Raw genomic sequence first — 12144 nt, 5'->3', positions numbered from 1 at the left:
ATAGGACATAGCATTAAAAAGAGAGCTAAAGAAGTAATGTGAAATTCAAATTAACAGCAACTTGGATTTTAAAATGTACTCATAAAAAAAAAATAAAATAAAAATGTACTCATAAGACATCAGGCAGGCATAAAGCTGCCTAAAGACTTATGATTTTGGATGTCAGGTAAAATCAAAAAACCTAAAGTGAAGTCTACACTTGGGAATAGGGAGATCTAGAACATTCCCTAGAGGACAATATATGTGATATGCCTATATATATGGTATCCCTTTTCTTTCCTTTTAAAAAAATTTTTAATCTCCAACAAGTAACTAATTAGTACCTCCTAGATATAAAAATGCTTTGCACTATGGTGAACAGAAAGATAAACAAGATTCAAGATTTACCCATAAGGAGCTATTTGGAGAAAAAACAAAAACCCTAAAATCGCTATAACAGAAGGTAAAATATAAGAGTTATGAAGAAATAACTTTTAAAATAAGTTTAAATGAAAATTGAAAAAACAGAGGGAAACATAATAGCTTGAAAACCCTGGGAAGGAGCTGTAACAGTTTTTGCTCTAGCAACTACCAGTACATGGCACACAGCAGGTACTCAAAAACTATTTCATGAACAAATGAATGAAGGGATGAGAAAATTAGAAAATTATCTGAGGGCACCTGGGTGGCACAGCTGATTGGACATCCAATTCTTCGTTTCAGCTCAGGTAGTGTTTCTCAGGATCATGCCTCAGGGCTGTGGGATCAAGCCCTGCATCAGGCTCCATACTCAGTGCAAAGTATGCTTGAGATTCATTTTCTCTCTCTCTCTCTCTCCCTCCACCGCCCCTCCCCCTTGCAGACAAATGCTCCCTTCTCTCTCAAATAAATCTTTTTTTTTTTTAAGATTTTACTTATTTATTTGACAGACAGAGATACAGCGAGAGAGAGAACACACGCGGGGGGAGTGGGAGAAGGAGAAGCAGACTTCCCACGGAGCAGAAAGCCTGATGCTGGGCTCATGACCCAAGCCGATGCCCAATGACTGAGCAACCCAGCTACCCCATCAAATAAACAAATCTTCAAAAGAAAAAAGATAATTATCTGTAAAGCTGATTCATTCATGCAACAAATGGATAAGCAACATTTAAAGTGGGATTAAATGAAAGGTAGGATTTTTTATTTTTTATTTTTTTAGATTTTATTTATTTGACAGGCAGAGATCACAAGCAGGCAGCCTGATTCAGGGCTCAATCCCAGGACCCTGGGATCATGACCTGAGCTGAAGGTAAAGGCTTTAACCCACTGAGCCACCCAGGCGCCCCAAGGATTTTTTTTTTTAAGATTTTATTTATTTGTCAGAGAGAGAAAGAACAAGCAGGAAGAAGTGAGAGAAAGCAGGAAGATTTTATTTATTTGTCAGAGAGAGAAAGAACAAGCAGAAAGAAGAGAGAGAAAGAAGTGGCAGGCAGAGGGAGAAGCAGCCTTCCGTTGAGCAGTAAGCCGGACATGTAACTCGATCTCAGGACCCTGGGACCATGACTCAAGCCAAAGGCAGATGCTTAACCCACTGAGCCACCAGATGTCCAGAAAGGCAGAATTTTTTTTTTTTTTTTTTTTTAAGACAGGAGAAGGTGAGTCTGGGCCAGCAAAAGGAACCTCAGAAACATGAAAGAGGAAAGCAGTAGCACATATTTGAAGAATATATAGCAGGCAATAAATCTTGGCTGAAGTATAAAGGAATATGAAGAGAATATGAGGGTGATGACACTTCTAGAAAGGAAGGTTAGGACAATCAAGGAGGGTCTTAAATACCATGCTAAGGGGTCCTTTACGTACAGAGCAGCCACTGAGTGTTTCTGAGCCATATATTGAGTATATTAAGCTAGTGGTTACATGTAGAATGGTTTATCTTTTGTGGCATTATTGCATACTAAAGACCAGGCATTTGAAACCTGGAACTAAAATAATATGCTGAGAAAACAGAAAGAAGGAGAGGTATGTTGGAAATTACAGAGCAGGAAGGAACATGTGACAATGAATACAGAGAGCAGAGGGGGGAAAGATAGCCAAACGTGACTAAGGTAAGCACCAGTGATAAATGCCATCAACAGAACAAATGAAAGGAGGGGAAAGGGCAAGTTTTTTGATAAGTTAAGTTCAATTTCAAGAAGTCCTATTTCAAGTGTGGGAAAGATATTCTGGTAGGTGTGTTCCACCAACAGCTAGAAACACAGGTCTCTGCTCAGGAAAGAGAGCAGTCTGTGCAGCCCTTTTCAGAGTCACTGGTACTGGGGTTAAGGCCAGCAGCAGGGGGAGTTAAGAAGATGCCAGGGCTAAGGGATAAGTATGGAGAAGAGGCCTGAAAATAAAATTTAGTTTACACTTATAAAGAAACAAAGGGAGAAGGAATACTGAAAGAGCCAGGAGAAACAGGAAAGTAAAGTGATACAAACTTCAAAATGAAAGAACTGCAACATGGAAAAGAATGATGAATAGTAACAAATAATGAAGCAAGGCAGAGGAATGGGAACAATGGTAAGAACAAGTTGAGTATGTTTTAAAGGCACTTTGCAGTATGATACAATGGAGAGGAGTTTCAGAAAGATGCACAGGGATTCGCATCCCAGTTCTTCCACCTTCTAGCTTTACTAATGTGTGCAAGTTACTGAACCAAGAAAAAACCGTAATTTCCTCATCTGTAAAATTAAAACAGCATCTTCTAATAGAATCAATGGATGCAAGGTCCCTAGACTAATGAAAAAACAATATTTTACTCAACACTGAGTTAACTTCATAATGATAAAGGCAGTCTCATTCATTTTCTTATTTCCCACCATGCTTTACACTTAAGACACTACTAAATTCCTATTAAATTATAACAGTGATAGCAAAACCCAATGTTTTATACATGACTGAAAATAAGCTCTACTTATATAAAAGAAAAATGGGGAAAATTCCATTTTTGAAGTATGTCCTAATGTCTTTTATTTCTTCTGTATCACCAAAGCACAGTGATAAGAAGATGAAATCAATACATTGGACTAAAGATGTTTTCATTGATCTTTGCTCTCATTTTCTTCACAGAAGTAAAAATACGATGATCAAAACACTTAGTGAAAAAAATGTTTTATATTTTAACAATAAATGTCATTGTTTATGGACTTTCATAAATGTATAAGACATGTTATAGACTAACCAAAAGCTGTTTAAAGAACTCTCACTGTAAAATGCTCTTAGAATACTGCAATAATGTAGAAAATTTTCCTAGAAGTTCTAGTGAAAACATTTCTGCTTACATTATTCTTGAAGTTAACATCTAAACCATTAATCAGAAGAAAATGAATTTAATGAGACCTTAGGAATCTAAGGTAACTCTTCTGGAATAAAGTCATAGATACTACACTTGATCTTAGCCAAAAGGCCAAGAAGCGATGGAATAAAGTCATAGAAAGAGCAGAGTCAAAGGGAAAAAGAGAAAAAGAAAAGAAACAAAGACCAAAGGCCACTCCCCTAACACAATTATCTAAAATTGCATTATACAGGAAAATAAGTCTTGACTAAAATAATTTCCAACTCCTTACATACTTCTCATATTAATGTGACTGGGGTTGGTACGTTTTTTTGAATAAATTATGAAAATTTATTTCAATATACAAAACACCAACTTACTCTATGACATTTCTGAGAAAACACAATTGGTTGTGTCATGAGTAAATTTGTTCAACCAACATCAACAGAAAAAAAAACTACATTATAAAATATTAAACCAAAATAGCTCCCATTTAAGCATGCAAACATTATCCAGCCCTCATTCTTAACTGTCAAACAATGCTGAAAATGAGATCTTCTCCCTACCAGAAGAGCCAACCAACTTGGTCCTCAGTCCTCATACAGCTGGTTAAACAAAGAATCCTGACATTGTAAGTAAAAGGCATCTCTCTCACCAAACTAATACATAAAAACACTGGGCACTGAGGAACTCTACTATAAGAACTTTTGCAAAAATCCCTGACAACTAACTCTTATCAAGCCCAAATACACAAGACAAAACAAAGCACCTGACATGGGAAGACTACTTGCACTCTTTTTTTTTTTTTTTTTTACTATTTATACCCTTATTGATTCCACTTCATTAAAAGGGAAAGAAAAAATCCATTCAAAACCCTAATTCTGACCACCTCAACTCAAATGATCTTCATTCCCTTCCTCTTCTACCACCCATTCCCAGGACTTCATCATCCTCTCGGGCAGCCTAATTTGGCAATCTGAAATCCATATCCCCTTATTGTCCCAATCCCTGTCCTTCTAGCTCTCCCACTCCACAACTCAACTGGTCTTTGATTAAATTGCTGCTGCTAGTGCCTTAACCTTCCATCTTCTTTCAATCAACCAAAATTTTGTTGGATTTCCTTATTTAGGAATACAACATAGACCTTACCATCTATCATCATTTCAACCACTTTTCCTGCCAAGACTTTTAAGTGTCCCAAGTCAATTTCTCCTCCACTTCTCTAAAGTGATCCACTGCTCCCCTCAAACTTTCTTTGATTTCTTTCATCACCATTTTGTAATTTTCAACACACAGATCCTGTATATGATTTTTTTAAAAAGATTTTATTTATTTATTTGACAGATAGATCACAAGTAGGCAGAGAGGCAGGCAGAGAGAGGAAGGGAAGCAGGCTCCCTGCTGAGCAGAGAGACCGATGTGGGGCTTGATTCCAGGACCTTGGGATCATGACCTGAGCCAAAGGCAGAGGCTTTAAACCCACTGAGCCACCCAGGCACCCCTCCCCTCAAACTTTCTACCCATCACTCCTTTCATCACTAATTACTCCTAGCAGTAAGCTTGTTTCCTACCTTACCAAGAATAGAGGTCATAGGCCAAACTGTCCACAACTTCCTATCTCTCCACAATGTCCCTCATTCAAATTTATCACATTCAAATTCATTTTTTTCTTTTTCTCTTCCTCGATCTGAGGAAAATATGTTCCTTCTCAGATTGAAAGCAAGTTCATTCACTTATGCCCTTGAAACTCCAGCTTTCTCAGGGACCTTGCTTTACAAGTATTCCCTTTCTCTCCCATATCCTTAACTTTAGCTGGCCAGCTACCTCTTTCCCTTTATTGTTCTTTTTTCCTAAAGTTCCTTCTTTGGGCCTGATATTCTCATTTATACACTCTTCCAGAACCGCTTTATCTATTCCTATGGTTTCTATTATCATGTATAAACTGATACTTCTAAATCTGAAATTCTAGACCTTCCCCTTAAGAACCAAATGATCATTTTCGAACTGCTACTGGTCATTTCCACTTGGATGTCACACATGAATCTTAAACTTATTATATTTAGGACTACTCACTTTACCCAAAAAATCAACTCCTCTTATGTTCCTTCTCTTAGAGATCTATCTTGTTTCCAAGCCAAAACCTGGGAGGCATCACAGATTTGTCTCTCTGCATTATATAGGAGGTCACCATGCCCTGGTAATTTTATCTGCTAAGTCTCTCTTTAATCCATGCTCTCTCTTTTACACATGCTCACCACAATGCAAGTTACCTTCTGTCTTCCTCTACTGCTACCTTCATGCAGGCAATCATTTTTTAAATTTGCTCTCTTTGCCTCAATCTCAGTTCCCTCTAATTCTTTCCACCAATACTGTCAGGAAAATGTTACTAAGGGGCACCTGGGTGGCTCAGTCAGTTAAGCATCTGCCTTCAGCTCACGACATGTCCCGGGGTCCTGCGATCAAGCCCCGCCATCAGGGTCCCTGCTCAGTGGGGAGCCTGCTTATCCCACTCCCCCTGCTTGTGCTGTCTCTCAGTCTCTCTCAATAAATAAATTAAATCTTTGGAAAAAAAGTTACTAATTATAAATTTATCGTATTATTCTCACTCTTAAAAAGCTTTAATGGCTCCCAATTACCTTCAGCATGAAATTTATTTGACATGAAATATAAACATACGCTGTTTCCTCTGCCTGGAATGACTCCCTCCTCTTCTTCTATTGGCTAACTTCTACTCATCCTATTAAAGCTCAACTCAAGAATTACAAATTCTCTCTGATTGTACTTCCAATCTTAGATCCCCCTCATTTGTTTCCAAAGTAATGCCTGCAAACAGAACAACCAAAATGTTTTATTCACTAAATACATAAACAGAAAGCTTCAGAGATTACTACCTCTGAAAGCACTGAATTTCAATTATACAGAAATGATTTTACAACGCTTTAAAGAAATTTTTAAAGCAAAGGAATAATTTTTCATACAAATATTCCAGAACAAATTAGCTAGCACACTTGTGCTAAAAAAGTTACACAGCTGAAGCACTAAAATTTGTATTTATGGACTAAGAAAAATAAGCAGGAATATGAGAAGGAATATACTGCTGTTATTATTGAATTACTACTTTTATTATAAAATGGCAATGAAATTACAGCCACTATTGAAACAATTTAATAGGCAAAGGATAGATTTATACATGAAAACAACTAAGATGGAGAAAACAATGTGGAGATTCCAAAGATAAGAATAAATATCAATAAATAAGGGATGCCTGGGTGGCTCAGTCAGTAAAGCCTCTGCCTTCATGATCCCTCAGGTCATGATCCTCGGGTCCTGGGACTGAGTCCTGCATTGGGTTCCTTGCTCCATGGGAAGCCTGCTTCTCCCTCTGCCTGCCGCTCCCCCTGCTTGTGTGCTCTCTCTCTCTGACAAATAAATAAATAAAATCTTTTTTTTTTTTAATATTTTATTTATTTGACAGAGAGAAATCACAAGTAGATGGAGAGGCAGGCAGAGAGAGAGAGAGGGAAGCGGGCTCCCTGCTAAGCAGAGAGCCCGATGCGGGACTCGATCCCAGGACCCTGAGATCATGACCTGAGCCAAAGGCAGCGGCTTAACCCACTGAGCCACCCAGGCGCCCAATAAATAAAATCTTTAATAAATAAATAAATAAATAAATAAGGCGCTATCCTTTACCAATACTCTTTTCTTCTGTAAGCACCATGATCAAAAAAAAAAAAAAATTACTGGAAACTTAAAATAAAGATTAAATATAGACGCTATCACTTCATTCTACCTTGTTTAAAAGGTAGTGGGGAAGGAGGCATCCCTTCCAAAGCACATGTGCAATCACCTCTGTACTGCACTGAGTTGTTTAGTACCCTTATAAGTAGTTCAGAGTAAGTATTTTTCAGTAATAATTGCGAAGATATTGGGACAGCGTTAACTAGTAAAGCTTCTTATAGTGAGAAAGGCTTTGCCTTAAGGTCTACTGAGCACCATCCTCTCCCCATCCCCAAAATAAATAAAACAAAAATGTACCAGTTCCTGGTACAAAAGCCAAAACTTGGCACTGCTATTAATTTCCAGGAAAAATTTAATGCAACCAAAATATTTCTTGAAAATCAAGGGTCCCTCCTAAAGAATCATCATTTTCAAGATTAACTACTTCATTCTTGTTTTAAACTTGACACAGTAATGGTCATTTTCCAATTCCTAAAGTGGGACCCTAAGTATATTAGAAGTGCCATTGGTTAAGGAGTCAAAGTTCTAACATTCAACGGATTCTTATGGAGTAGGTACTATATAGGAAATTATTTATCAGAGATTATCACACCAAGAATTATTTTTGCCATTACCTCAAAGAGTAGGTGCAATCACTAAGTATCTCTTTGGCCCACGTTCAAGTGAAAAAACTAATGAGCTTTAATGAAAGTTCCTAGATTAGATAGACTGAGTTCTAGAACTCTGTAAGTTACCTGTTTGGAATTCTGAATGCATTTTCCTAAAGAAATAATGTAATAAATGGCAATTAAATTTTCAAGCAAGCCCACAAAGGCCTTTATGTGTAATATAGAGAAATCTCAGTCTCTATATAAATTATAAGAGCTGGGAACAGTCAGTTCTATAAATTGTTAAAAATTACAAAATGGATTTGACATTTCAATAATGAGCATTTCTCTTACAATTAGAACAGCCTGATTCTTTAAAATTCTTTAAAACTGCTTAATTCTTTAAAATTACTTAGTATAAATTTTTTAAATAAAATAAAATTACTTAGTATAACTTTCAACAGAAGAGGATACAGAGAAAATAATGAAAATCTGTATCACAAGCTATTGAGTATCTGAAATAAAACATATTATGATAATCATCTTTCCAAAAGTGGCACATCAGGTTTCCACTATTGGGTAATATTTGCTTACTTTATTAAAGAAATACTAGATGGAGTTTGTTGAAGACTGATGAGACCAAAAGCACTTACAGAAAAGTTAAGGTTCCTTGGAAGCCTAAAATCCAAACTTTACTGGATAAGTTTTAATTATAAAATTGTTATAATAATAAAAGGAAAACATTTAAATTAACATGAAAACATTCCAAAATTCCTTAGTGAACTTTTGGTGAATCCTAAATAGTAAATGAAATTGTGGATATACCAAACTACATTAAATAGGAATAATAATAATTGCCCTTGGGGCACCTGGGTGGCTCAGTTGGTTAAGCAACTGCCTTCAGCTCAGGTCATGATCCTGGAGTCCCAGGATCAAGTCCCACATAAGGCTCCCTGCTCAGCAGGGAGTCTCCTTCTCCAGCTGACCTTTCTCATGTGCTCTCTCATTCTCTCTCTCTCTTTCTCTCTCTCAAATAAATAAAGTCTTTAACAAAAAGAAAATTGCCCTTACAAAAATATCATTGAAATACCTTATGTCAGGTAAGAGAAAGGAAAATGAGAGGCGATTTTAAAAAGCTTAAGAGAAATAAAATGACATCTTAAGAAAAATGTCAATAGTGATTAAATTAAAATTTTCAAGTTAGAAATATTTGGACAATTTATATACATTTTATATACATTATTAGTTGAAGCCTGTTTTTAATAATAAGCTTTTTGCTCTGAAAATCTTACCCTCATAATCTAATAAATCCACCCTTTAACCCTATTCACCCACGAAAGAAAGATGAAGAGTGTATTGAATTTAAACCCAAACGTCCCATTACAGCTGATAACAAGACTTAACATGATTATTGTGGGCCTTCAATATTTGTCATAAGCTAGGTGACTGCACAATTTACTAATTCTTGATAGTACTGACACTGAGTTAGGCTGCGTAACACACGACAAGAAGGAAAACTACTTCCCATTGAGTGATACATACTTAAACGTGAGGAGCGGAGATTTTTTTTACCACAACGATGGGTAACAGTTTTTAGAAGCAACAAACTTTAAGTTTTTAATTCTGGCCTGGCTAGTTTCAAGTTTGGAAAAGGCCAGAAAAGGCGAGGGTAAGGTACATTAGCTGAATCGGCTCACTCCCCGAAGTTCATTTCTAAACGCTGAGGACAGCAGTAGAGAAAATCAAAGCACCCCAGTCGTCTTCAAAGGAAACTATAAATTATAACGCGCTTGTGGTGCAAGCCACTGACTCGTAAATCTGGAAAGGTGAGGACCAAGTGAAAATTAGACAGGACAGGAGTTTGGGAGTGAAGGGCTGGGTCTAATAGGACCGGACATGCTTACCGTGCCTTCTCCCAACGCCGTCCAAAGCTTACCTCTTTGACAGGTGGGAATTTCTTCTTGCATTCCAGGGACAAGGCCCGTAAATCGCTCTGCATATTCTCCAGCAGCTTCTTCACCGCCTCGGGGCTGTTGGTGCCGGACATGATCCACCAAACTCCAATCCAGTATACGAGCGGCGCAAACGAACTCCAGCCCTGTCAGCCCCTGGGGGCGACAGGCAGATCCCTCCTGGCCTCTCTGGCCTCTCTGGCCCTTCCGCAGCCCGCCTCCTGGGCTCGGCCAGGCCTGGGCTGCGAACCCCGGAGCGTACCCGAGCGCCTCCCGCAACCTCCTCGCAACTCTCACAGCTCCTATCCGAGGCGCCCCCCGCAGATGCCCCGCCCCGCTAGGCTCCGCCGGCTCTGACCGAGGAGCCCACAAGGCGGGCAGGTCCCTCCCGCTGCCGCGGGGTCCGGCCACAGTTCGTCACCAGCCAACCTGGCAAAAAGCTTCAGCGATTGCTCCCCAAGCCCTCCAGACTCGCCGACGCCATTACCCGAGTCGCCCACAATTCCGAGCGCGGCCGGGACACGTCAGCCGCACTTCCGGGCACCACGGCCACCGCCCCCGCCGCGGCCAACTGGGGAGGTGAGCCGCAGGAGGGGCGGGGCCGGGGGCGTGGTCACGTTTGGGACCCACCAGGTTCCGGGAGGAGCCATTTCCCTCATTCCCCACCCCCGTCCCCCGCCCCACCCGCACACACTTGGGCCAGTTCTTTGCTTTTTTTAGGGTGACTGCTCTCTGAACGGAGCCACGTATCTCTTGGCCTATCTCTTGCCGTGTGTTTGAGTTAAACTGTATTTCGGTGTAAGCCGTTTGCTTCCTTTTGGCTTAATCTTCATCCGTTTTGTCCCTCTTCATTTCTGGCCCCTCGCATCCCTGGGCTAATGGCCCCTGTCAGTGCCCACCTCCTGTTAATTTTTGTCCCTCCTTAGTACCTAAATTGCAGTTCCTTCACAGAGTTGTACGGAACATACGGGTGCACTTACTGTGCTATAGTTATTTATTTCCCTAATTTGTAAAATGGAAGATTAAACTACCCTTTGTTTCAAACCATCCACTGTCTTTCCGTTTCGCCCAAAGTAAAAGTCAGAATTCCTTCCTTGACCTGCCAGGTGCTGTGCGATCTGCCCCGCCCCTTTTACCGCTAGTCTCAGCTAAAGTGAGTTTCAGAAGCACTGGATTTTTTTTTTTTTTTTTTAAACCTCTGTTTTGTTCCCTGCAGTATCTCCAGCACTTAGAACAGTGCTTGGCACATGGCAGATGATAAATAATGGAATGAATGAATACCCTGCTGAAAACAGTTTTGATGCTCAAATAAGACACCGATATAAAAGCCTTCATTAGGAAGCAATTGTCTATAAAGCCAGAGTAAACAGAAAAATCATCTGTGCTTCTCCGAAGATCTGAGCCACTATTTGGCAAAGACATCTTGCAACTACTGAGTAGGAAGCAGAGAAAGGTAGAGGGAAAGCCTGAACCAGGGTAAAGATAGGAGATGAAGAAATAAGCACCTTCAGACAACTGAGCTGATGACATCTTTGCAGTATGGAGGACAATGGACTGTTGAGAGTGTCAGTGGGCAACAAGGTTTGGCTGTGAAATAAGACCTTGCACCACAAATACTTTGTAAACTAATTTGTTTTTTCCATCTGACAAGAAGTAAAGATGGAAACATGGAGAGCATGTTACCTTGGTGGAGGGACATTAATGAGCTCTCAGAACAGTAGTTTGGATCATTTGTGTCTACACACAACTTTGGGAAGTTTGACAGCTCTTATAGTATAAGTTTCTGTGTTTTTTTTAATGTTTTAATTTTATTAACATATAATGTATTATTAGCCCCAGGGATACAGGTCTGTGAATCGCCAGGTTTACACAATTCATAGCACTCACCATAGCACATACCTTCCCCAAGGCCCAAAACCCCACCACCCTCTCCCTACCTGCCCCCCACAACCCTCAGTTTGTTTTGTGAGATTAAGAGTCTTTTATGGTTTGTCTCCCTCCCGATCCTATCTTGTTTCATTTATTCTTTTCCTGCCTCCCAAGCCCCCACGTTGCATCTCAACTTCCTCATATCAGGGAAATCATATGATAATTGCTTTCTCTGATTGACTTATTTCGCTAAGCATAATACCCTCTAGTTCCATCCATGTTGTCGCAAATGGCAAGATTTCATTTCTTTTGATGACTGCATAGTATCCAATCCTATAGTGTAAGTTTTATGTATTACAAGCTGTGAATTTAGAAAAAAAAAAAGTTTAGGTAGACTATGTGGCAGACATTATTCTTGAGGTCTTAGAGAGCTTTTAAAAAGGATACTCTTTTTAAATTATTTAAATTCAGTTAACATATACTGTATTATTAATTTCAGGGGTAAAATTTAGTGATTTATCATTTGCATATTACACCCAGTGCTCCTTATGTCAGTGCCCTCCTTAATGCCTGTCACCCAATTATTCCCTCCCCCACCCACCTCAAAGGAAAAAATGATCCTCTAATACTGGCTCATAATCTACCATCAAGCTTCCACCCAGTGCCTTTCCTTATGTGGCCAATTTTTCTTTTGAAATTTAATTTTCTTATTATTAGTAACTCTGGC

At 39.2% G+C, this 12144-nt stretch overlaps 1 protein-coding gene and 1 non-coding gene across 3 annotated transcripts in view; both read right to left on the bottom strand.

Moving 5' to 3' along the window:
* MON2 (MON2 homolog, regulator of endosome-to-Golgi trafficking) overlaps positions 1–10078 on the bottom strand; it is a 118197-nt gene extending 108119 nt beyond the window's left edge. For both annotated transcript variants that reach the window (XM_059403601.1, XM_059403602.1), the window contains exon 1: positions 9533–10078. In XM_059403601.1, coding sequence (XP_059259584.1) covers positions 9533–9643 — 111 coding nt within the window. In that variant the 5' untranslated portion in view covers positions 9644–10078. The remainder of the gene's footprint in view (positions 1–9532) is intronic.
* LOC132021066 (U2 spliceosomal RNA) lies at positions 3229–3415 on the bottom strand. The gene has a single exon (XR_009405238.1). It is a non-coding gene; the product is annotated as a U2 spliceosomal RNA (small nuclear RNA).
* Positions 10079–12144: the final 2066 nt, after the last annotated feature.

This window comes from Mustela nigripes, chromosome 6, assembly GCF_022355385.1.
Source record: "Mustela nigripes isolate SB6536 chromosome 6, MUSNIG.SB6536, whole genome shotgun sequence".
Taxonomy (NCBI): Eukaryota; Metazoa; Chordata; class Mammalia; order Carnivora; family Mustelidae; genus Mustela; species Mustela nigripes.
The sequence above is the reverse complement of the archived record's forward strand: the minus strand, read 5'-3'. Positions and strand labels throughout refer to the sequence as shown.